This window comes from Haliaeetus albicilla, chromosome 6 (genome assembly GCF_947461875.1).
Source record: "Haliaeetus albicilla chromosome 6, bHalAlb1.1, whole genome shotgun sequence".
Classification (NCBI taxonomy): domain Eukaryota; kingdom Metazoa; phylum Chordata; class Aves; order Accipitriformes; family Accipitridae; genus Haliaeetus; species Haliaeetus albicilla.
In genome coordinates, this window is record NC_091488.1 from 26350546 (window position 1) to 26377491 (window position 26946).

Below are 26946 nucleotides of genomic sequence, written 5' to 3' on the forward strand. Positions count from 1 at the left end.
TGCTATAGTGCCAATCTGTATTTAGCAGAAAACCCATTACAATTCCTTAAAGTCCAATAAACCTTCTTGGATGCAGTCCTATTTCTGTCAAGTCATCTGATGGTGAATATAATTCTTCTCTTTTATCACTAGAGTCAGCACTGTCCCTCTTCTGCTACCATCTGCAGATTACCATGCTTTATACATAATGGTAGGAGGGCTGCTCTGTAAAGTTACAAAGCAAAGTGTGCTTTGTAAAGTTACCATTTTCCATCCATCCCTGCAGTCTTTACTAGTTCCTGTCTCAGAAATCTTTACTTTAAATTTAAGTAAGGAATAGCAAAACACTTGGCAAATTTTCCAGTAGGACAATTTATACAGCAAAGAAATTAATATTGATAATATAATTCAAAACAGTTTCCCCAAATAAATTTGAAATATATGAACTGACAAGGGAATCACAGTGGTTTTATACAAATGTATTTTTTTTGCTACCAAAGTGCCTTGCAAGCCTGAAATAAAATCCCATGTGAAAGAGAAGAAAGGTAAGCATGGTGTAGGATCTGATTTAATTTCGCCATTTGAGAATTGCTTGGAGGACTGTCTGTGTAGAGGAACCACTATAAAGTCTCAGCAACAGTATTTGTATGTGTGGAGTCCTGTATAGAAATGACTTCATCTGTTATAAGAGTCTAAGATGATTTAACAGCCTTACTGGCGCTGGAAACTGTATCTCTGGGTCATCATGGGATAATCAACAGTGAGATTTTATCCTCTAAGAAGTTAATTGTTATATTGTTACCTAATTTCACCTCTATTTGTTGTAACCAATACAAAGGTTGATACTGTCTAAAACATCCATTCTGTAGCACTTACATTCTGTACTGGTACCATTAACAATATGAAAATTAGAATTAGAAAAGTTTTAGAAGCAAGTAATCTTATTACAGTTCTCTAAAAGTAAGCCACCATTAAACAATTGTTTGAAAATGGCCAGTGCCCTCTAGTCTGGTGTAAAATGTAGGCTAAGTTCTTCTTACCAAGAAACATTTAGAAAAAGAAAATTAGTATAAACTCAGTCAGCTGATTCTAAAAGGTTGTTAAAACTGCCCTTAACTGGTTTTTATGTCTAGCTGTCCGATACTGGGACTTACACTTGCGTTGCTACAAGTTCCAGTGGAGAGACATCTTGGAGTGCTGTGCTGGAGGTGACAGGTAGGTGATATCCAGGGGCTGTTTTTCAGTTGGCACAAAATGAATGCGTAGACTATGTTAGAGCAGTCTGAGTCAAATAATCTGTTCTAGAAATTCTAGGATTGAGATGGAGAAGTTTTGGGTAGGAAGGCTGGGTTCCTTCACACACCTTGTATTTCACTGCTATTATCTTTAATTGCCCATTGACATTGCAACAATTTGTATTTGTCTCCACTGACACAGGTATGCTATAACTCTTCTAAGTAGGAGTATTAATAAACTATGGGTTTGTCCAGTAATTGGCTTGGGCAAGGAAACTATTATGCCTACATAGAGGCCTATCAAAGTCCAGTGTGCTCTCTGTGAGTACTGGAGTTGATCTGGATATAGGAACTTTCTCAGCCTTCTAGCAACTGATGTTTTGGTATTTTATGTAAATTTCAGCAAAGCTGGGCTTTTTTGCTATTCTTCCTTTTTTTTTTTTTATATATATTTATATATAACCTTTTGAGTTTTGTGGGTTTTTTTCTTTCAGTATATACCTAAAGAACAATAGCTCTTCATCCAAAAATGTGTGTGGTTGTGCAATTGTTGACTTAGTTCTTTACAGATTAAGAACATTGGTTATGCTGATTTTGCAGATATTTGGCATGTTTTTCCTTTTAATCTTCTACTTTGATCAAATTTATACAATCAAGGGTAAAAAGTAATTGTTTTGTATTTGCCCCTCACAGAATCTGGTGGAGCAACAGTCAGTAAAAATTATGATATAAATGACCTCCCTGGGCCACCATCCAAACCTCAGGTCACTGATGTTACTAAGAACAGTGTCACCCTGTCCTGGCAACCAGGGACCCCTGGAAGCCTACCAGCTAGTGCATATATCATTGAGGCTTTTAGGTATGTGAATTATTCCACTTTTAATCTCCTTCCTTTCTAATTTTGCTTGAATCCTGGTACCAGCTGTTTTCCTGGTATTGTGGTGTTCTTTTAGACTCTACACATATCATTAGAAGTCCATTAAAAGACTCAACTCATGTGGCAGGCATTGATTCTTACTTTTCAAATTGATATTTTTTTTTTTAATTTGTCACTTTTTTCTAAGTGATTAATCAGAGGAACATCTAACTATTTCTTCAGGTCAACAGGAATATAACAGGACAATACAGTCATTAATTGTTACTTTTCCTGTAGCACTGATGATCAGTGAGTTTCCTGTGGGAATACTGCAGGTCAAATCTTTCGGGCCAGTGTTATCTTGACTATCAGAGTACAAATAATCTGAAAATAAATGGATAATCCTGAAGCCTCTCTGCATACTTGAATTCCTGTTCTTGTTAAAGCAGCACATATTAAAGAGTCAAAGCACTTAAAATTTCTATTTTTTACTGTTTTAGGTAGATTAAAACTTTTAGCTGAAAAGGCTAGTGTTGATAATTTAGGATTTCATACTGCAGCCTGAGGCTGAAGAAAATCCAGTTGCTCGCTTCCACACAGCAGCAATTAATACATGGTATGAAAGAACTCCTGGGCTCCGATTCAGCAAGTTTGTCTAAGCATGGGCCATACCTCTCACATGTATCAGTAATATACTCTTTGGCTTAAAAATGTGCACGTTCTTAAATGTTTTCCTTAATCAAGTTGTTCAACAAATGACAAATAATTTAGTTCATCTTTTAAATAAAATTAATGCAAATTTAAGAAGTTATAGCAATAATGCCTCACCCTGCTAGTTAATATGCAAAGAACATTACTGTACGTGCAGATTGTGGATTTTGTTTTGGAATGTATCCTTTATGCATTACATGACTGAAACAATTGAACCATGAAACTTGTAGCTCTCCAGTTTCTTTTTCCTTTTAATATATTCAGATTTTTTTTTAATCAATGCTATACAACAAAGCACAATAAGATAAAATTTTCTCTTTAAACTTTTGTGATACTTCACCCCAGATAAGCTTTAATGGCATCCCATCAATAACTTTAACAAAAGCCAGGCATTTTCATTAAAAGCTGTTTTAACAGTCACACTTGAAATCTCTTCATACAGTGGATTGTAATCTAATTATAATAATGTCCAATGGAAAATGTAGTGACAGAAAAAGTATTCATATGCTTTCCTTCATTTACAAGAATGTTTTCAGCAGGTTTTTCTGTAACTTTGAGTATGAATATAGTTCAAGGACAATACTTTTCTTCCAATGACAATTTATTGACATAATTTACTTAGCAGTGTATAAAATTACTCTTTTAACAGGATTTTCTTTTCTAAGGTTTATGTTCAAGAGTGGTCTATCATTCAAATTTACTTTACAGCTTTCCACACTTTCCTTTTGTAGGTATTTATTTTGGAGAGGTAGCAAAAGCTTTTGCTGCTGCTGAAAGGAGAAATACTTTTGACAGCTGTGGGTTTTTTTTTATCCCACCTTGATGAGTTAACTTAAACAAATATTTTTATTTTTTACCTTGCTTTTACTACTTTTTTCTGTACTTAGACTTTATATAGGGTTACAAAAGCAGGTCCTTTCACTTCTTTATTTTTTTCTTGCATTAGTCTATAATCTTCAACCCTCTTCTCGTTGCAGTCAATCTGTGAGCAATAGTTGGCAAACGGTGGCTAACCATGTGAAGACCACACTCTACACTGTGAGAGGACTGCGCCCCAATACAATCTACCTGTTTATGGTGAGAGCTATCAATTCACAAGGTCTGAGTGATCCCAGCCCTATGTCAGATCCTGTCCGAACACAAGGTAATAGTATTTATTAAGGCTTATGTGCTTGAGCTAAAATAGAAAGAAGGAACTGAGAGTTGACCAATAGGTCAGTGTGGCCATTTGGCTTTAGCACTCTGACTGAAAGAATCATGAATTGAGCTTAATGAATAAAGATAAAAAATAGTCCAATGTTTTCTGTATCAATCTGGAGCTTAGAAGAGATAGGTTAGCTGTTTAATCCTTTCTGTATTGTAGACCTTTTGTTTTGCAGTTCACTTAGACTGGGTGTGCTCCTTGATGTCTGGTTTCTATTGAAACTAATGTGAGTTACCCAAGCTTTTTGGAAAAGTTCTCTGAATACCATGCTCTCCTCAATACGTTTTCTTGCCATTTCCTTACTTCTGCATTATTATAATAGGGATATACTATAGTAACAAGTGCTTATGAGAGACGGACACCATGTTTAGCACTAGTTTTAATCAAAAGAACTGCACAAAATATCTGTAGTGTATTGATTAATCTGGTCCAACATTTAGGCAGAGAATTCACGTAAAGTAAGGCATCTACATGCTAAGAATATTTTGAAGTTATTCTAGAGAAAAGTATGGGTCTTCTATTTACATACCCAGATTTCTGAATTCTTTATATTAATCAACGGCATAAACCAAGAGGGAAGGCTGAAGTGAATCCCTCATTTATAGGGTGGTGATATAATTGATAGCTGTGATCCTCCATTGCTATTAAATTGACTGTTGAATTCTGTTCACATTACATCAGACTCTAATGGCGTATAACTGCCATAAACAAATTTCTCTTCACAGCATGGATTTTTTTGGCTTTGACAACACATTGCTCGAACATTTCATTCAAGAGTGTAGTTCTGTGTTAAACAGGTTGGGATGCAGGAATTAATAATCTTTTGGAATCATAGGGTTTTTGAGTCCAAAGTAATAGCTTCTCTCACAGTTAATTTAGAATGAGATCTTCTGTTTATGGAAGTTATAAAAGTGTCCGTGGATAGTGCATCCTGTGTCAGCCTCCTGCATGTGTAAGTGGTTTGGATCCTTTGCTGGTCCTAAATGGAAAGAGAGAAACAAGAGTAGGGTGGTATTTTTTTATCACATAACTGTCACAACCAGCCTCTCTGATCCCAGTCTATTCCGGAATAAATCTGTCATAATTATTATTATCCCCTCAAAATAGTAATCATTGCTGTAAAAGAAGAAACAGAGCTGCTTTCCAAAAAGCTGAAGGAGTGAGTTGGTCAGGGATTTCATGGCTTGACTATCCATGGAGTATCACAAGTTTTCTCCTCTTTCTTACTCTCCCATTATTATAGGATGACTCATACTTTTCACTGCACCAGCCTTTTAGTCTGCATAACTTATCACCTGGTTAAAAAAACAACTTTGTTTGTCATTTGAGTGTCAAGTATAGACTTTTTATCTGACATACTGACAAGCAATTTGATTTCAGTAAAAACATGTCTTTTAATTAGCTACAGCATGTGTTGCAGCTTCCATTTCCAGAAGCTGTTTAGCAGTCAAACACACTGAGACATGTACAGGATTTATAGTTTCTTTGCAAGCCTGCAGTTTAATAGAATTAAATCATAAAATCAATTGAAAATTAACATAATGTTTTGATGTGATTTCTAATTATGCCTGAATTCAATTCAGGCTCACAGAAGAAGCTGACACACAGTAGAAAGCCTATTCACAGTGGTCATGGAGGAAGAAAAAAGCAGCTATTACAGTGCTATATAGGATTAATTTGCAACAGGTGGCTGTGGTAGCTTTAATAGCTGAGCCTTTAATTCCCTGGTGTTAATTACAACAAATACAAGTAATAGGATTTTATGCATATTGTCAGTAGTGGACTGCAAGTAGACAATCAGGCACTTTCAGAAGTTTTACCTTACATCACTTGCATCAAATAAGCACAGAGAAATCAGTAATTACTCTAAGAAAGGAGTTGTTTCTTGTTTTGATTATTAACAGACCAAGCCACATATTAAGAAACACTTTAAAGAAACTATATATAATCCTATCCCTGGAATTTAAATTACTAGCAACTAATAGCAAGTTCAATGGAAGCCAATAAAAGAGAGGTTAGAGAAAATATATAACCAATTTAATTTTAGAGACCTCTTAATTGTGATCAGAACATAGCTTCTTGAGCCAGTTTTGCTTGAGTCATAATTTTATTTTTCTAGTATTTGACAATATCCTTACAGATAGATCAACTGTTTTTTCCACCAGGAGTCTCCTAGTAATGTGGAAATGACATTACAAGACATTACACTGTAAGCATCACATATGCATATGTTTTCAACTGTACATACGAGAAAACAGAATTCCACATGTACTCTTGATACTCATTTCTTACTGTTATCAGCCCATGTTATTCCCTTGCTTCTGAACATATGTCCCGTTAAAATGATGAAATGCTGTTCATACAAACACACTATGTAGAAATGTCTTTTCTCCTGAGGAAATATAGGTACTTTGTGGGTTATATACCACAGGATGACTTAACCTAAAATATAGCCATGGGTAGCTGTACGTATTTTGTACCAAGGCTCATAGCTTTTTGTGGATAGCAGCATAAATTATCATCCTGTAAACCAGTCTGAGTTGCGGTCTTACATATTTATTTTATTATATCTTTCTGTTTCTTGGTCACTTTGAATAGTCATAATTTGCTAGACAAGCTCCTTCAGTGACATCCATAGTTGGATTATATTCCCTCTGGAGATCCTTGGAGCCTTTGCATTAGAAGCCTGTGGCAATATTGTTTATTGGTGGCTCAGAACCCATAACAATCCAGAATTATAAAGCTGAAATATTGATGATCAAAAACTACTTTCTTTCAAAATCTGGAGGCATGTGATTCAAACATAGTTGTTATATTTAAATGTTTCATTTTTAAGAGCACTATTATTTCTTCTTAATAATATTTAGAAAATAAAAAGAAATCACATGCTGCACACTCCCATATCTAAGACCATGTTACAGAGGCTCACACAATGAAATCCAACAGGTGTTAAAACTCAGATTTATTCTTCAGTAAAAAAGTTAGTTAGAACGCCAATAACATTTGTGAACCACAGGTTCAATGATGTAAGGGGAATTAGTACTACACAGCCGACTTAAGAATTCTTAAAGTTTAGAAATGACAACTCAAAATGTGCATATCACTCACCTAAAAGATGAGGGCTCTCAACCTGCAGGAGTTACCTAGGGCAGCGTCCCCACCCAAGGGGGGAGCCCCCGACTGCAGACTCACTGCTCCGAGGAGGACTGACTCAAAATGTCCTCCGGTGGGACCCCATTTATACCCTTGTTGAATCTGATCTGTGGTCATTTTAATCCCCATTGGCCAAAAGGTCAACACTTCCAGGTACTTGACGTGTGTTGGATTGGTCAGTTTGGCTTTTAACCCGCGGCCTCTAGGGTTTGGGGTTTTTTTCCTCTCTCCCTGCCCGGAGAAGTTTCGTTTCCTGTCGGGGTGGGTGTGCCTGCCACAGACCATCAGAGGGGAAAAAAACCCTTTTATGTATGTATTCTCTTCCAAAGGACATGATGTTGATCCAGAAAGAAGGAAAGTGTCTTTTGCTAGTGAATCCCATGGGAAAACCAAGCAGAATTCACAGATGTCTTAGACAGGCATGACCATAATGTATCAGTCCTTTTTGGATATAACCTGTGCTTGTGTTCCAAATCACCTCTTCTGGAAAAATTACAAGCAAATTCCAGCAGAAATAATCAGTATATGTATTTCTAACAAGCATTATGTAATCCACATAGACAACTGACATAGTAAGGGCATCTGTAACTGTTGACCAAGAACAGCATTGTAAGATCCTTGAAGGATCCATTGAAAGGATCCAGACTTCACTGGCTCCTAGAAAGTACTTTCATTTCTGTCTAAGTTGAAGGGAAGGGATGTGCTATAGTGATATATTAGCTAGGTGATAGCTGTAGCCCAACATTCTGCTTTTGGCGCAATGTAGCAGAAAATGATGATTTCCAGGAACTATCACTAAAAAGACACATTGCACATCTTCTCCATTTTCTGACACATATTTTGTATTTTCAGTTCCTATTTAGCAAAGGTAGTACAGCTTCATTCAGTTTAACACAATGGCACAAACCAAATGTGGTCCCTAAGGACTAGATGCTAGGGCCACAATTGGTGCCAGAGATGGAGTCACAGTTTTCCATAGATGTATATTAAGTGATCAAATTCCTTCAGATTTTGACTAGAAGAAATAATTTCCCCACACACTTTGAAGGAATCTTTGACATGATCCTGAAGAGAAAATTTTTGTTGGCCTTTTATTAGATCAGAATTGGTTTGGCTTCATAAATAAATTCTTTTTTCATATTTTCACTAGATTTCATTATCTCTATCTGTAAAGGGAAAATTTGCTTTGCAGAAGAAAATGTTATTTTTAGTGTTTGGTTTCTTGTGTGCATGTTATGTGGGAATGGGAAGCTTAGTGAAAGTTTGGAAACATATAATGGCAATGTCATGTATGCTCTAAGAAAATAAAAAAACCCCAAAACTGTTCATCTTCTTCAATTATACTAACCAATTTGGTTCCAGACCTCTGGACAACGATATTATTATCTGAGTATTTTGGAAATAGTGAATATTGCATGTCTGTCATCACTTACCAGATCTGAGAAAACTTTGCCATCGAGTCTGAATACTTATTTTAAAATCTTTATATTTCATTATTTCCTAAGCAGCTAAAGGTGAATGGTTTGCTTGCATTACTTGATATACTTTGGAGCTCATATTTAAACCTTGGTACTCTATTGTTTTAAAAACAGTACTGTAAAGGGTGTTTAAATCAGGTCATTAAGCTCTTCAGTCATTCTTATTGATGCCATATAAAACTTTTCTCATTAAAATAACACTTTCATGTGTGTGCCTGGCCTGGCAGATATCAGCCCACCAGCACAAGGTGTAGATCACAGGCAAGTCCAGAAAGAACTGGGAGATGTCATTGTACGACTGCATAATCCTGTTGTGCTGACACCCACAACGGTTCAAGTCACTTGGACGGTAAGGCTTCTCTTATAATTACCTTAACAGTACTTTAAATTTGCCTTTTTATCCCTGCAGTTTTTTACTACCCTGAAAAGCTCCAGTCTTGGCCCCAATGTGAGTGCTCTGATAAACTAGCATTAAACAGGCATATATATGTGGTAATGAAATGATCTTTTTATTTTCTCTTTCAAGTCAGGCAGGTTCAAAGTCTTCAGTGTTCAGCTCAAAGCGAGCTAGCTGTCTGACTAGAAAAATATTATAAAAATGAATATGCTTAACACCATAATCTAAAGGATAATTGATCTGTGGACTCATTACTGTGCATGTCAAAAAATAATCAAAGTTAAATATCAACGTGAAATTGCTGTATGAAAAAGCACTTTCCACTTCAAGGCATAGGGACCTCTGACAATACCCTATTATTTGGTGACCCTAAAATGCAAAAATAGCTTTCCTATAGGGCACTTGCAGTGAAGTCAGAAGCACGAGGTACTGATGCCTGATCCACTGTGTGGCATCTGGGTTTTTAGCATAAGCTTTACCCGCAATCAGTGGATATCCTTTCATTATAGAAGACCAGAATCTTTTTGGCAGTACTTAACTACATTTCTATCTGAGGGGTCAAACTACTGGGTAGAATTTCTGATATAGTATTTGGCTTTCAAAATGCTATGTTTCCCTTCCTGAGGCTTGAAGGAAAAGATTTTTAACTAGAAGGAGAGAGTTCCCAGGGTGCTGCACACCAGGAAAGAGTGCTTTGCTCTTCAGGCATTTGCCCCATAGGAAGGAGAGCCATTGGTGGAAGAGTGAGAGAAGTAGTACTGCACTGCACGTCATGGAAATGGTTGTATTATACAGGATGAATTCTGCTAAAGGGCTATTCACAATACTCAGTTTTTTTCTTCTACATGCAATATTGCTAAGAGGTTGATGTGTACAGGGGATTATAAAACAGGAGAAGAGTGTGGTGATAGATTGTGTATTCTAAGGATTACTGTTGGTTTTGCACAACTCAGCCATATTTACAGGGGCTTATGCACCATCCTTGTTCTGACAGACTTCAACGGTGAGGGAACAAATTAGAATAAATAGAGAAACCCAGAAATTTGTCTTTCTTAAAGGATTATTTAGAAAATGTGTCATTGCATTTTGCCATTGATGATGTCAACACACAGCTTGCCTTTCTAAAAATGCTGTCCGTTTCAGCTAGATAACTCCAGGACCGGCTGACTAACCTTTGTGCAAACCCTTTTGCCCTAGCAGACATTTGCCCAAGCTGATGGGTCAGTAGTTTAGAAACTTTGGATGTTAGCAGACAGTAATTGTAAACGTGGATCACATCCACGTGGTGCTCCTTCAAGTCCTTTCTTGGGTGTGGCAGCTATCAGAAACACAGTTTCACAGGCTTGCCCTTGCTTTAGCATATGCTGCAGAAGGAAGCCCCAGTATAAACAGTATTGAGTTTTATGCAATGTAACCAATGTTATTCATTATACTATATTGAAAAATATATATGTATTTGCATGTGTGTGTGTGTGTGTGTGTGTATATATATGTATGGGTGTGTATGTGTGTGCATGTGTGTATATCTATATAAATTTATCTAAAAGAGTCTCTTGATGCCCCTACTGAACAAGTAATGAGTGAAGAAAACATAGTAAGGTAAAGGTAGATTGTTAGGCATGCTATGGATATCAGCTCATTGGGAAGATCCCTCAAAGCAGTGACCCTATGCCACCTGACAAGCATAGAGGCCTCTATAGAGACGTTTCAGAATTGCCCAAGGGAAGACAGACACAAAAAAAATCTCCGGAACAGCTAATTAGAAACTTTCCAGCAACCAGAACAAACCCAATTAATTAACCATATTCACTAGGAAAAAAGCCACTCTATCCAGAGAATAAAGTCCACACTGTTAATATAACATGGTTAGATAGTGTAGCTATCATACAAAAGGACGGAAGTGCCATGAGAGTCGTAAGACTCTTTGTGTTGACTTTCTGCAATTCAAAGAGTGAATGCCAAGGAGCAGCATCCTTGATTACTGAGTTGCTGGCATCCTGGCTCCCAGCAAATTAACACCAGTTTCTCCCTTCTTTCTGAGATTGTTTTGGTTTTGCTTTCTTTTTTTTTTTTTTTTCAAATTTGAGTTTAAAATTTCAGAAATAGTTCTCTGCTACTGTGTTGCAATTTTAAAATATACACATACATATACACACATATTTTGTCTGTTTTGAAAGAAGGTCAGGCTTACAAAGTAAGTGTTAAAAAAAAGAAGAGGAATGTCCGAAGTTAGGTTTTCACTGTCACTTAAATTTATTCCTCTTGTGCATAGGTATTAAAGTGTAGCTGTAATTACCTGGTCACACACAGGATCTCTTCTTCATGGAGCTATTCAACATTTCTTTTTATCTTCTTTATTTGCTGTGTGGTGCCAGGTCTTATTAAATTCATACTATTGAAACCTTGCATTGAATAAAAATTATTAGTTTGTCTCGCTTGCTTATCTGTCATGCTCTCAACTGTAACGTTTGGGTGCTTCACAAATAATACTGAATTTAACATCACAATGATAAAAATGTGTCATTATCCTAACTTTAGACACAGAGAGGTGAGGTACAGAGATATTTGTAACTGATGAGATTTACAGAATCAGATATGCCCGCTGTTATCCAGTGGCTAATTTTAAACCTTGGGCCTAATTTATTTTTACTTTTATCAAAACATTTTGCATTGCAACAGCATATGGTGTACTCCAAGCATGTTTTTAGCCGAGCTCAACTATAGTTCAGCACTTCTAGCCTCATTCAGCATTAAATGGAGAGCTTCATTAGTGGCCAAATGTGAAAAGTTTCCTAGCATTATAAAGGAGCCCTGTGGCACAAGGAGGAATAAAAGTCAGTTCTTCAGTATGGCAAAGGAATTGTTGCTTTGAAATCCCGACTGCCTTCTAGGAGCCTACAAGGCAGAAGGATAATTTATTTACCTCTGTCTTTTAATTTGACATTGATTTCAAATAAATGTACCGCACTGGAAGCTTCAAGAGTCAAGTCCTTTAGACAGTCTTCCAGTGTATTGTCACCTTTTGTTTTGTTCCTGTAGAATAGATAAATGCTAGTGCTGTTTGAATTTCCAGAGATTACTGTGAGTCTGTACTACTGAGTTTAGCACAGTGTGCAAGGTATTCTGCCTAGATGGAGAATTGCTGTGGGTATTGATGTGGGAGCAGAGTGTTCCTCAGGATATTTTGGGGTAGAAATTTACATACTACAGAGCATATTGCAAAATGTGTTTAGGGTGCAGATTAACAGGTTTGCCTGAAAGGAGCCTATGTTTGCAGCATAAGCTGCATTCTGAGTTTCTTGCCGTGTTTTTAAGAACCTAATAGCCTAACTGAATGATCTAATAGCCATTGAACCTGTTTTGCGTTCAGCTGCAGTACACGCAGATTTGAACATGCAGGGGAAATGAGTTTCCTGTCCTGAGAAACAGAGAGCTATCATCAGTTTTGTAGATACCTCCTGCATTATTGTATTCATCATAAAAAAGCATGAGAAGGAGCGTGCAGGACCAATTATGCTTGTAGGTCTTCTTAAAGCATTAGGTCAGTGCTGAGCAGAACCTACCCAGTAATTGCTCTCTTCACTCTTTTAAAGGATCATCTGCATTTTCTGCTGTCTTTTGAGGGAGAAAGTGTATCTTTCTCAGCAACTGTTGCAGCTCTTCTGAGTGGATGTCACTGCTGCTTGTACAAATTCAAGAGTAGTTAAGCGTGTCACAGGAAGTCTAGAAACATTCTCTGATCCCAGTATTCAGTGCAGAGTTCCTGCAATCTCTGTAATAATGCTAAGTACTTTGTATAAGTGGCAACCATGTACAAAAGAGAAAGGAGAATACCTCGAAATAATTACATTCTTTCATCAAATCACGGTCCGTGTTTCTTCAACTCTGCCTATGTGTGAACATATACCAAACCTATAGAGTTGTTTGATGCTTAGCACAGCTGAATGCCGTTCTTTAATGCTAAGCATATTTTTAGTGGCCTGCTGTTGGTGGGACATGTAATTACCACATAACAAATGGAGGAAACAAGTCACAGGCTTTATATTTTATGTAAGACTGTGTGTGCATGTATATATATAGACATATACACATATGTATGTATATGTGTATACATACATATACATGTACACACATATATGTGTGTTTGAATGTAGATGTGAAATACACCTGTCCTATACCTACAAATATCTCTGGTTAATCCATGTTAATTGTCCAAGAGTAATTTTTACTAATTGGAAAACTCCAACCAAAACAAAAAATCCACCTTTCTCAATAAGTGAAGAGCCCTCTGAGTATTTTACCAACATTTTGACCATAGGAAAGGCCCTGTTCATTCAAACTAGCTTTAACTGGGTGTGAGAGAAAGCTTTGTATCCTTTCCTTGATACTGAATGCAACTGGATGTTTGTAGAAAACATTAAAAATGCATAGTGTTTTCTTTTGTAAGTACCCTCCCAGACTCTGAACAATAGAATCACTGTCAATAATCTGGAATTTCGGCAGATCACTCAGCCCTGTGGTAATCAAACTTCTAATTGAAAGCTCTGTAAAACTTGAGTGAGCCCCAAATCAAGCTAGTTTATAGCACCCATATACATGACAACCTTGTTGTACTACTGCGTTCTGGTTTTATATTCCTTGTATTGTTTAGTCTTTTAGGTTAGGAACTTAGAAGTCTAGGACTAAAAGACGTGTATGAATAATTTGTGCATTATCTATATGTAAGTAGATATGAAAGTGTGATGGACTCAAAATTAGTATACTATAGGTATGCTATAGGGGTCCAGTTCTTCTCAGTGAGTTGGTGGGTGCATTTGTGTTTGTACCATGCCGTACAAAAGTTTCCGTACAGGTAGTTTTGTAGCAACGCACTGTTACTGTTCAACCTAGTCAATTCTGAATTTTCAGATGTTCTCCACTAGGCAGCAGTCAATAGAGCTTAAAAGCACAGCAAAGACAAAATGGAAAGTTCTAACAAAGTTATGCCATCCTTCAGTGTAGCTTCTAACTCAGAAGTTTAGCAAGAATCAAACTCAGTGTTTGATTATTAAACTTCATAGCCTTATATTGTAATTTACGTTGAGAATCTGTATTACAAAATGCATGAAAGTGTTATTCATGCTGAATTTTGTAGCAAACATGAGGTTCATAAAGTCTTTATGTCCGTAAAACATTTAGTTAATCAAAGTCAAACATGGATAAAAACAATTTACTCTGATTTACAGACTCCCTTCATCTGGAAACAGCTGCTTAATGTTCTTCTTAAAAACACAGCTTGATTCTTTCAGTATTAACAAGCTATTATTGTGAGTTATATCCCTCTTTCAGTGCATAAATTCACTTAAAGTGAATGTAGAGAAGTTTATAAAATGCAAGCTTAATGTGGTTGTAACATATGTTGCAAGGTTTTTAGCAGTGACAGTTTTGATGAAAGACATTTCTGCTTTGCTCTCATAAATAAAGTTTTCTTCTTGCTTGCCCAGCTTTTTAATGTCCAAGAATCTGTGTCCCCTCTGAACGCCTCAATAAACTGTAACAAGATTATAGGAGAAGCATGATAGAACCTGGTTTGCGTTTTCAGCCTTAAATTCATTTATTCTTAAGAGAAGTCAAACTAATGTATCTCTAATTCTGAAATACCTTTGAGCTAGCAAATTGTCAAGAACAGAAAAGAAGCCCTACTTGTTGAATCTTACTTATAACCCAGAGATTTACCAAAAAGCTAGTTGTATAATCTTGTTATTTGTGCTGCACTTTCTTTGGCTCTTTATTTGATGGCTACAGAAGCAGCTGGGCTTGGTTTGCTTTTATCCATCAAATTGTTTTGGCTGTTTTTTTCAGGCAAAATTCATGCAAGCATCATAATAGCTTGAGTCATTATTTTGTGCCCTTTTTTTTCCCCCAGAGAAAAAAATGCATGCAACCTCTCCAAGATAAAACACATTTTAAGTTTTTCCTTCAAATAAAAATCCTATTTATAATTATGTTAAGTTAGAATTGTTAAACTTCTATGTATGGTCCAATCATGAATTGTGCTTGCCCAGCGATATATAAAATATAAACCAAAACCAACATTCCATCTCCATCTGATGGCCTGAGAGCGTCACAACCCCAGGATGCAAAGAGACTGCTTAGACGGTGAACACAAGAAACAGCACATGTCCTTGGAAGTTGTTTTCTCTGCATCTGTCTTATGTTTATTTTACTTTCCTGAGCATCTCATGAAAAGATGAGCTGTGAGCCAAGTAACGGACTAAGTGAAAGCATGTAGGGTATCTTCAAAGACTTGTCCTTTTCTGAAAAGAACTTTTTTTTCTTTTCTTCTCATATTTCAGCACATCAGTAGCCAAGATGTGCTTAATAAGTTTACATGCAGTAAGCATTATGCCAAAGTTCTGTTTTCATGATGTATTGCAGGGGTGGGAACTTGTTTTATGATTTAAGGTGGTATTTGTCATGATATATAGAGCTGGAGAAAGTAAAATAGAAGGAAATATTCTATAACAAGTAAAGTGAGAAAAATGTTCTTTATAGACAATTAATCAACAGTGACTTACAAGAAGGCAGTTTGCTTTTTAAATTCAGCATTTTAACTGTTAATTTTCTCTTTTTCATGAGGACAAAAGTATTCTAGGCAGATGTTTTATTTTCTTTTTATACAGTTTCATTACTTTAATATTTTTATTGACGTATTATTTAATACCATTTCTAGGTTGACCGCCAATCCCAGTTTATTCAGGGCTACCGAGTCATGTATCGCCAAACATCTGGCCTACCTTCTCCCGCTGTATGGCAGAATTTGGAGGTCAAAGTCCCAACTGAGCGCAGTGCTGTCCTCGTCAGCTTGAAAAAGGGGGTCACTTACGAAATTAAGGTTCGCCCTTATTTCAATGAATTCCAAGGAATGGACAGTGAATCAAAGTCTGCTCGTACCACAGAGGAAGGTTAGTAAAATGGTCAGAAAAGCAACAGTTTCCCATACCTGTTTCACTGAAGGTGAAATCAAGTGACCATTTTGGTTATTGTGTGTATGAGTATGTTCAGCTCCATTTCTTCCATGTGATTTCTGTTTGTTAGGTATAGGGTTGGCATTAGAATTCAATATAATATTCAGTTTTGTGCTGTAAGTGTTCCATGAGAAAGCACTGGGCCAGTCCTGTATTATTCCGGCTGATACATCCTTCTAATGTACAGGTGGGTTTGGGTCTTCCTAAAAGTGTGCACTGCAGCCGTTCTTTCATAACCAGTGTTGCTGCAATAAAAGACTTTTGTTTGCACTTTGAAAATAAAATTAATAAATGAAACCTTTTATAGGTGAGTGTTTGATATTACACACATCTTTCTGAATGGGTAAAAATGTAGATGAACAGTTTGGTTGGGAAGTGAGGACTAGTGAAGGACAGATATACAACTAGTCTGAAGGAACTTCATTCTCGAGGGTATACCACTTTATTGTTTCTGTTAGCACACCATTCATGAAACTGCCTTATTTAGTCCTTCAGAGGATTCCCTTAAGTACCTTTCAAGCCTCTGTGAAACATGCAGGATGCAGACATAGTGAACAGTTTACACTGCTGAAATGCACAAGCATTTATATCTGTAGCATGTAGCATGGTATGCAGTTTTGGTAAAACATGTGCACTCCAGGACTGCTTTTGTATTGAAAAGTAAAGAGAGTGAGGTGAGATATAAATAAATTTTATCTTTTTCTCTTAGAAATGTACAAACCCCCTATCTTTCTACCCATCTAATGCAACCTTTGCCTGGAGAATCTGTCCTGTAAAATTAGAGGGATGATCATAACAATGAGGGTTCATCTTCTGTCTCTTTCATTGATTTCTTTCAAAGCAAGGGAGAGAACTACTGGTGAAGTTCCAAAATGCTCATATGGTTTCGATGGGTTTTGAGTGCACTCTTTCCTTCCTATTGAAGATGCATTTTAATCATTTACAGTAGTCTCCTGAGGTTTAATTTAGTGCTGATTGCCAAGTACTTTTTAATTCTAGAACAAACTCGCTTATTACTCACTTTTCTCTTTGATTTGTTGTGATTATTGCCCAAGAAGTAAGTAATCCTGAAGATAACTTGGTTGTCATTGCTACTTTATAGATGAGGAAATTCAGTGTCCTGCAATATGTTGAAGAGCGTGTAGGAAGTCATTGTTCAAGACTGATTTAGAATTTGGGACTTTATGGTTCCCATTTCTTTGTTCAAATGATAAAGCCTAAATTAGTTGGTAAAGAATATCTTTGCAGCAGTCTGAACAAAGCTTTAAAAAAAAAAAGAAAATTGAAAAAAGCTTTCTACAGGTGAAGTTGCTTTTCTAGAGTTAAAATGTTGGATTTTGTCCCCTCACTAGCAGATTTTCTTCTGGTCCAATTTCAATTGATTTTTGTTGTTTATTTAGTTCATCTAACTATCTCTTGGTAAAGGTAAATTAAGAACTACTGAAAAACAGAGATGATTTTTACCTCCTGTCTATTTCTATAAAATACTTGAGGAATGATATTTTCTTTTATAAACCTCAGCTCCCAGCAGAGCCTGTCAGGTGATTTTCTACTTTAAAGGCCACTTTGTTCATGTGGAATAACTTTCCACATAGTGTAGATTTAAAAAACTTTTCTTCCCTACAGATACATATAACTCTCAGCCTAGGATTTGCTTTGTAGATTAATATAACCTTTAAGGAATCTGTTGGCAAGTATCTCTCTCAAAAAAACATCAGCCTATAACATGTAGTATTATCACCAAATGTCAGCCCCTGTAAATAATTCTTCCTCTTGCTTAGATGATAGAGTTAAGTACTTCCACGAGAAAATTAAGACATCCAGTAGATACAGTTCTACAGATATTTCCTTTATTTCCTCACATTATCTTTGTAATTATATTGGTGTTCATATATTTCAAAAATAACATCAACTAAGTCTTTAATGACAGTGGTTTGCTTCTCATCCAATGAAGAAAGATGGCATTCTATTTAAAGGTATCTCACTTGCTGTATTGCCTGTGATTCCATTTCAAAAATGAGCTTTTTTAGACTTGACTTTTAAAAAATGTCAGCTATACTATTTTTAGAAAATAATTTGGAAGAGTGATACGTGCATTGGAAGTTTTTTCCGACACCAAAACAAATAGCCCTGGTAAAGGCTGAGTACGACCAAAAGGTAGTGGCAGCTTTCTGCTGGATTGAATTTTACATGCAATGTTACTTCTGAGGCCTACCTCCAAAAATCAATTTTGCCGCAGTTAGACTTTTCCTCTAGATCAGACATTTGTCACAGTTCAGTATCCATCCATCTCCTGCCTCTTTGGCCTTGTGAAGGTAACAAATGGAATTCTGTTTGGCTGCGCCTGGAAAAGATGAGCAGCGATTTGGGTTCTTTCATATCTGTAAGAAGAAGCTGAGCACTGGAATAATTGACCTGTCAAGAAGCAGGCAAGGTGTTCTCCACAAGCCAGCAGCAAGGGAAATGAGAAAACGGTTTTAAAAATGTTATTTTTCGATGTGGTCTATTTAATAACTGCAGCAGTGTCAGACGAGTGGCTTAATTTATATCATGGTGCCAGCTTACAGAGCGATATTATCAGAGAGAGGAAGCAGAACTGTTATATACATATAGGTGTATACACATGCAGTAAGGAGCTAAATAAAATATTTTGTTTTATAATTTTCACTGTTTCTTTCACATTTGCTCTAAAGATAGATTTTTTTTTTTTTTTCAATTACATCCATGGTTTTAAGTCTCTTCCGGAATAACTTTGTGGAGTAGTATTTGTTCTGCATATTGTTTGTGACCACAAAAATATGACAGTCGGTAATGGAAGTCCCCTTAGTTTTTATCAGCTGCTGTCTGTCAATTCCTTCTTGCTTTGGTGCAGCTCTTAAAATGACACTTACAGCTGCATTCATCAGCTGCAATTTTAATTTTGCTTCAAACTTACCATATATCTTCAAAGAAAAGACGCACACTGGTAGAATATTAACTAGAATATTCATGCAGTTTAAATGCAAAGACAAATGAATACACTATGTTTGTCTTTAAATGTCAGAGTACGGTATTCATTTTACATTTCTTTAACATTTACTCTCTTCTTTCTGTGTTTCCAGGTACGTGTATATAAGAAATTGTATTTCTGAATGGCTTTGTGTTTGAGGATGAAAGTAAATACATTTCAGCAAGTTGTTCCATTGTACTTGAAAAAAAAAAAGTTATACAGTGCTAAGCTTAGCCATTTTAATGATTATTATTTTTGTGTAAAATGTTGTTCTAATTAATATCGCACACATACATTTATTCATGGTTTTGCTGTTATTGAATAACTTGAAGACTTATAAAATGCTAATTTTTTTACTGTGTGGCAAATTATTTCACTCACCATAAAATACACAATGCAACTATTAACTTCACCAATTTTATGCTTTGCACGATTGCAAGGAGTAGCCCAAGGCCACCTTTCCTTGCTTCACTTGAGCTGGCTAAGAGTCAAATTGCCCACAATACAGCTCTGTTTCTCCCCTCCAGTACACTGTTTCTCTGTGTCATTCAAGGTCACGAGCACTCTGCCAAGCACTGTTTGCTGTGCAGCTGATCCAGTATCTGAAAATTTAGTTGCCAAAATGTGCAGCTTCACAGGACAGTAATACATGTGTCATTTTTCCTCTAAAATACTTTTTTCTGATGTCATCTTGTATGGTCCCTTGTCCCCACCTCTGATACCCTGGGTTTAAGTTGTGTGATTCCTGCAGCAGGCTACTCCAACTCTCCAGGGTTATCAGGGTAAGGATTTGAGCTCAGCTTCTTGAGCCTGTGCCAGGTCAAGTGCTGAGGAGCATCCAAAGTGGGAACATAGCCAGCCTCAAAGAGGCCACGGGAGCAATAAGGAAATCCGAGTTGACTCAGGAGACTTGAATAATCCTGATATCCGTGGCTGTGTTTCGTTGTGTTAAACCTGCCAGACTTTAACAAAAAGACACCAGTGGCTCTTTGCTTTTGAGAAGTGTGGTCCAAGGATATCCATGTAGTCAGGAATATCTGTTAAAGTAAGACTAGAGCCCTGTTGCCAGAGAGCTTAGCAGTGAAGGAGTCCTCTCGAGATAGGAATACTCTAGACCAGGGGACTGCAGTCAAGAAGCTGTGACACATGATATGAGATGCCCAAAACCAGAGGGCTATCTAGATTTGATATTGGGCCAGGGGGAGTGATACGTATTTTAGGTTCTGGTACAAGGTCTACTATAAGTCTTCAAAATCAGCTTCCATATTTCATATTAAACGTTTTGAGATCATACTAAAGGCAATGACAAATACGTGGAAGAAAAATTCCATAAGGAATTATTAAACACAAAGTCATTGCCCAGGAACCAAAAGTGTCTAACCAGCAGGCTTCTGGGAATTGGAAAATTGTCCTAGAGACGTTCTCACTATATGCTCGCTGTATTAGTTCACACTTTCCTAGCCCCCAGGCTATACCTTAACATAATGCAACCGACTTTGGTGACTTAGCTTGCCACTGCGGTGGAGTTTCAACACTTGCCTAGAAGTTAAGGGGGGGGATGGGGACACCGCAAGAAATTCTAAGTGGCTGAGGAAGGACATATGCCACAGCCCTCTGCCGTGGCAGCTATAGCTATGGTGGGAGATCCCCTGCGTGGAGATGCAGCAGCTGCCCACAGAGGGGACTTTTCTTTAGCAGAGCTGCTGCGCCGCTTACCAAACAACATGTCCTGAGCCAACAAAAGCACCCTGCTGCTGGTGTAGTTGCAAGAGGGGCTTTGCCAGCATAGCTCTGATCACTAACAGCTATGATTTTTTTTCTTCACGCTTCTAGCCAATGTAGCTGGGCTGGCAAGCAATTGGCTTGTAGATATGCCCTTGATATGCAGTGACCAACCAAACAGCTGTGAATGGTTGAACTGAACAAGACTCTGAAGAGAAAGCAATTTGCCTAGGGAAAAGAGGACATAAGTATATATCTGACCTAACTTAGCACCTCTGCTATTCACTGGCATTTGATGTAAAGCCCTGAATACTCTAACCCTTTTCCACCCAGGAGTTGCAAGGTTTTATGTTTAAACCTGTTAAGTTAATGTCTTCCTGGAGAATAAATGGGAAACAAAAAAAGATCCTTAAATGTCTGCTGCTCACATTATTATTAGACCATGTGGGGAAACAAGAATCAAAACACTTTTCAGGCCAGGTGAAGCAGCCTCACATTATGACTTGGTTGATATATCCATAGCTATCTGTGCATATTATGGAAAACAAATGCAAGCATGAGAATAATTCCAATGCAAACTTAAGAAATGCTAAATATAAATAAATGAGGAGTGATTTGTATTGATTCTCCATTGCCACAATTCCACATTGTCATTCAGCACTATGCTTCTCTTCAGAAAAGCATTTTTCAAAATTGTCAGTGCCTAATAAAATGTGCATACCTAGGCCTGCAGGGAGTGTGAACTTTGTATACTGTCTGATTGCTCTTACACTGTTTCAGCAAAATTCATGCTCTAGCAAATGGATTAACATCTTGCTTCTATTTGTTACCTCTCCTTGGTGTAGCTCCAAGTGCCCCTCCTCAGTCTGTTACTGTCCTGACAGTTGGAAACCACAACAGCACAAGCATCAGCATCTCCTGGGATCCTCCCCCTCCAGATCACCAAAATGGAGTCATCCAGGAGTATAAGGTAGAAATGATGTCTAATGGGACAGTTGTGTGTTTAAGGAAACAGCCTGCTTGAATTACAGAACAATAGCGCTGTTTATGGATTTAGATTCTGACAACATTTACAGCTGCCCATATAATTATACGGAGAAGGAGGACCAACTGCTTGTAGAATTGTTTGTAATTTTTTTTTTAAAGTAGTACGACTGTTATAGTAAAAGCAAAAATACCATGAGCTAGATCTGGAAGAGAGGTGTAATTGCCTCCTAGTTTACAGTGCTTCTCTTTCTTGCTTTTCCCTGCTGTGGAATGAGAAGGGTTTGGGTTTTTTTTTGTTAAGAGCTTCTGCGCTCTCAAGACAGGCAGTGAAGTCCCTGTTTTAGAGTGCCTTCAGTCTGGGAGAAAAGCTGGCAGGAAAGACACGTCTTCTTTCCCCTGCAAAAATGCTAATCCTAACACTTCAAGGTCAAAGTCAAGGACTGTGGCTCTGGGAGAATACAAGACTTCTTCTGGGTACTATCTCTGTCAAGATTCACAACTTAAAGTGCTAGGTTGTTTGCTCCAAGGAACAGGTTGAACACCACTACTATATCCAGAGTTTGTTATATGAGAGTTGCCTGCATTGGTTGTGTTTTCTCCTTCTTTATTGCTATGATGGCTAAAAGTATCCCCTCCTTATATATCTTCTTAAATTTTGTTGTAGTCTGTAATTCCCCAGTAAGCTCACTTTTACACAAGTATATTTTCACAACACGGAAAAAGGGCAGTGTGTTATTGGGGTGAGGGACTATGGAGAAAATGATCAGGCAAGGTTCAGCATTGTCACAGGCTTGTGACCATGGAACACACTGTTAAATAACTTTGCTGTTGCTGACTTGTATACCTAGTGTAAAATTTTTAATTGAAATAGAGCAGGGCAGCTTTCTTGACAGTCCAACAAAGGGTGGAAGTGGTGGATGCAGCTTATTTCACACAAAAAGATGTGATTTTTTTTTCCCCTGCTGTATCTTGAGGGAACACAGCATCAAGAAGGGAGAAATGCTTGATTTCTAAATCAGCTAATGGTTCAACCTCTTCCAGCTTATGGCTGGGTCAGAGGGATGCCGTAAATGCTTACGATATTTACGTTTAGCATAGCACTTCTTTTGTTTTGCTTTTAGTCAATATCAAGATTTATTAATCTCAGTATTCTATTGATCTCATTTTCATATGAATTAATAATTATCTTTTGGCTTAATTAATCTTGATACTGACTCCAGTGTAAGTCAATATTAACCATCAAGGGCTTATAAGCAAATAAGTAAAGCACACTCCTAAACCAAAAAAATATGTAGATATGAGACAAAGTGGGCTGATAGTTAATAAAAGCCATGTTCCAGGTGAGTGCTCAGACCTCTAGGCTGTTTATACAAACAGCTGGAGTCACTACCTATTACATCCCTTCTGTGTAAGATTAGGTGGCTGCCTGATTAGTGAGCTGGCTACAGTGAATGCAGTGCAAAGAGTTTAATACTTTCTTAAGTATAAAACGGCTGCTGAGGTTTCACAGTACATTTTCTCACAAATTGAATGTAGATCTCTTGATTCCACTTCAAGCATCAGAGTGCCTGTAAATTCATTTATGAATTAAATGCCTTTAATTAGGGTCATCTCATAGCTGCTGTAACCTCAGATCAGGACAGACAAGGAGTGAAAGAATGAATGCAATAGTTTCTCACCCTAATGCATTCTGGCTGGCAAATAAGATTTACCTGAGCTTGGGAGAACAAGAGTTTCTTTTGCCCTCCAAATCTTCCTCAGTGTCTTGCAGAAAAAATATAAGGTGTGATAAAACACTGAGTAGGGTCAAAAATAAGGGTAAAGAGAGCATTGCTGTTGCTCAGACACATCAGTTGATTGCTGATAGTGGTTCCCACAATACTGCTTTCTTCTGCTATTACAATTATGTAGTGTACATGTGATATCTTTATGTACATGTGATATCTTTATGCATTGATTTTCTTGAGTGGTAGTAAATGCTTCTTTAATAATACAGAAGCAGTATATGCAGATAACATTAACTGAAGAAGAATCCCTAAAAGGTCTTAGTTTTGAAGCTTCTTGGGAAAGGCCTATGGAAAAATGCAAGAGAGAGACATAACACTCTGAAGTCATAGACCATTCTCATCACAAAATGCCAATTCAGATTATAGAGTGTTTTTTCTGTTTAATTAGAGAATAATTGAGTCAGGAACTGATCTCTGGATTCCTGAACAATGTAAGTAATCACAAAAGCAGCAGTAAAAAGTGAGTTTGTACTTTTTCCATTTAAGAATTTGCACGTATCCCTGTTGTGCAGTGAAAGGAAGTTGGAAAGAATTTTGAAAATTGTTTCTTTAGTACTTTAAGAAGTGTTTCAACCTGTGCTGGTATTATTTCGTGTCCTTTTGTTATTCAGCGGGAAATTAAGAATGAAAAAAATGTGGGGGTTTTTTAGGAAAGGTTTGGTGATAATCACATTACTGAACAAGATTTCAATTAATGTATAACACCTCTTTTTCACTCGGATGATTCTGGTCTGTGCTTCTAAGAAGTGTAACTGCAGAATTTGCACTCCATGGAGAGCCGAAGTCCAAAGAGGTATTTGCAAGCAGTCTTTGCAGCTAGCTTGGTCCTGTGCTAATCTGGGGTAGCTTGCTAAACTAAATCATCCCAATTCCAGCTACTTCTGGACAGTAACATTATTAAGAAGTCCAAAATAAGTGATTGTTATGCAATGCCTTGATATGTCATATCTATGCACAATTGTTTGAGTAAGAAGATTTTCGTATTTTTTAACACATGAACTTTTGTCCCAGATCTGGTGCCTAGGTAATGAGACTCGATTTCATATCAACAAAACAGTAGATGCAGCCATTCGGTCTGTAGTAATAGGTGGCCTGTATCCAGGTATTCAGTACCGTGTGGAAGTTGCTGCAAGCACCAGTGCAGGTGTGGGAGTAAAAAGTGAGCCACAACCCATAATAATTGGTAAGTGATTGTCTGTTTTGTTGTTTTGTTTTGCCTGTTTCAACTCTCAGAAATGCTTTCATAAATCACTTCTGGAAGCATAAAAATCCATGGAGCAAAAGACTAGATTTGAATAGAGCTAGTTAGTTAGCTTTTAACGTCCCACTGCCTGCTGACGTTGTGTCCTCTTTGTGCAGAGTTCTCAGAGCCAATGGAGGGAATTATGTTCCTGAGACATATGAGAAAATGCAGGTTATCTAGTGAAACTGATTTAATTTTTTTTAAAATGAATTTACCACTTCTGCAGGTTGAGAGATTTATGGAACTAACAGCTTGAGCTCCCTTTTCTCCTGCTCAGATGACTGTAATATTGCCTTACTCATACCGTTGGTGCCTAGGGCACTATTTACAGTTAGTTTTCTGAACATTTGAAGTCAGTGTTTCTCAAGCATCCCAAGCAGATGATCTTCCTCTGTCAAAGAATAAGTGGCCTCTAGTCCAAATAGAGAGCAAAGGTAGTATTATCATCCCTGCCTTTGAAAGGACTGTTTCTTAGTAGTGGTTTCCATGCTGAATTAATTTCCTGACCTGAGGGAAACACAGATTCTGTTTCTTCTGAAATTCTTCTCAAGTAGAAAATATAAAGTCAGGAAAAATATGAGAAGGGTAAGAATAGGAGAAGTAACCATATTTAGCAAAACTGAATTGAGCTGTGCAGAGCAGCACCTCTTTTGAGTGTGTAACACCAGAATTTTGTTGCTTTTATCTGTATGATCTAATACAGTTATTAGTTAAATGGGCTTTTGTTTGTTTATGGGTCTTTTGTTGTTATTAAATATTTTCTATCTAATCTAGAAAATGTTGTGAACACAATATCCCAAACATGGACTATTCTGTTATGTGTAGACCTTTAGAAAAGGCTGTCTCCTAAACATTGCTTAAATGTTTAATGATATTCAAGTTCCTTATGCATCAAAACAGAAATTGGGGTATGTCAGCTTTAAATATATTGTCACTGGAGAAGGATGTATAAGAGTGGAGGTGAAGGTAGCACTGGTTTTAGAAGGTGGCAGCCACAGAAATGCCAAAGAAAAGAGGGGAAAAAAGCTTTTTAGGACTGAAAGTAAGAAATTGATTTTTGAAAATGCAAGAAACCTGCTATTTAATAGGCCTGAATTTTGGATCTCTGTGTAAATAACTGATGTTGTGAGACTAGTCCGTCATTGCATTTGCTTTAAGCAGGACTTCTTTTTCTTATTTCACTAGGGAGTCCATCTACCTATGCACTAAACACAGGGGGCTCATTCCAGCAAAACACTTAAGTGCATTGCATTTTAAGCACGTGCGTAGCCTTGTGTCACTTAATGTGTTGTGAGTTAAACTTGCACCAAAGTGTTTTGCTGGATGATTCCCAGAATGCTCAGCCCCGCATCTGGCTACAGCCCTTCATCCTGCCTTTTTCCTTACAAAAAATGTCTAGTATAATCGAGAGTTAAATGTGGAGAGAACTGTAGTGTTGCAGGAAGGAGGAAGGGGATGTTAGGATGCAAATAAAGTACAAAAGAAAGAAAAAAGTTATTTGGCATTTGGAGACTTAATTTTTGCATTGTTAAACTTACAGTGATATTTGTTCCTTAAATGATCCCAGAATGTCTGCTTCAACAAGTCTGTCTGGTGGCATCTTTGCACATTTAAGAGTCCTTTGCGTGAAAAGTAAAGGAGAGTCTTTTCTGTTTGGGTTGTGTTTCTGTTCTCATTTCTGTTTTCCCTTTTGGGAGCCTGAAGCTGGATGTGGTTATTACTTGTATGGTTTGTACAACCCTTTTCTTTAGGTCCCATTTTTCTATTGCTTATGAATTGCTGGCAGTTATTTCTCAGACTATAAATTTGCTTGATAAACGTAACAGTGTTTAAGTGATACCATTCCTGGAAAATTTGAGTTGGTACCACTCTATGTTTGACTAAGAATCAAGAACATAAAATAAGGGAATTAATTTTTTAGGTATATTTTTAAAAAATAATTACATGTATTGAAAATGAGCTAATGAATAAACCTCAAAACATCATCATGAATGGGAAAACATTATGGAGCGATTGTATTATAATGGAGTCCTATACGGCCTGGTGCTTGGCTATGCTACTTAACAGCTTGCAAACAGAATGAACAACTGCAGAAATACTGAATTATGGAGAGAGCAGGTCAGTGATGCAGAAGAGTTAAGCCATGTTGCTAAACAGTATGACTTTCATTGTCATGAAATACAGAGTCCTGTCTATAA

The 26946-nt window shown here is 37.1% G+C and overlaps 1 protein-coding gene across 20 annotated transcripts in view; it reads left to right on the forward strand.

The window, feature by feature from the left end:
* Nucleotides 1-26946, forward strand: part of ROBO2 (roundabout guidance receptor 2) — a 945132-nt gene that overhangs the window by 848978 nt on the left and 69208 nt on the right. For all 20 annotated transcript variants that reach the window (XM_069785365.1, XM_069785369.1, XM_069785356.1 and 17 more), the window contains 7 exons: nt 1113-1194; nt 1908-2073; nt 3759-3925; nt 8844-8965; nt 15726-15957; nt 21577-21701; nt 24517-24688. In XM_069785365.1, coding sequence (XP_069641466.1) covers nt 1113-1194; nt 1908-2073; nt 3759-3925; nt 8844-8965; nt 15726-15957; nt 21577-21701; nt 24517-24688 — 1066 coding nt within the window. The remainder of the gene's footprint in view (nt 1-1112; nt 1195-1907; nt 2074-3758; nt 3926-8843; nt 8966-15725; nt 15958-21576; nt 21702-24516; nt 24689-26946) is intronic.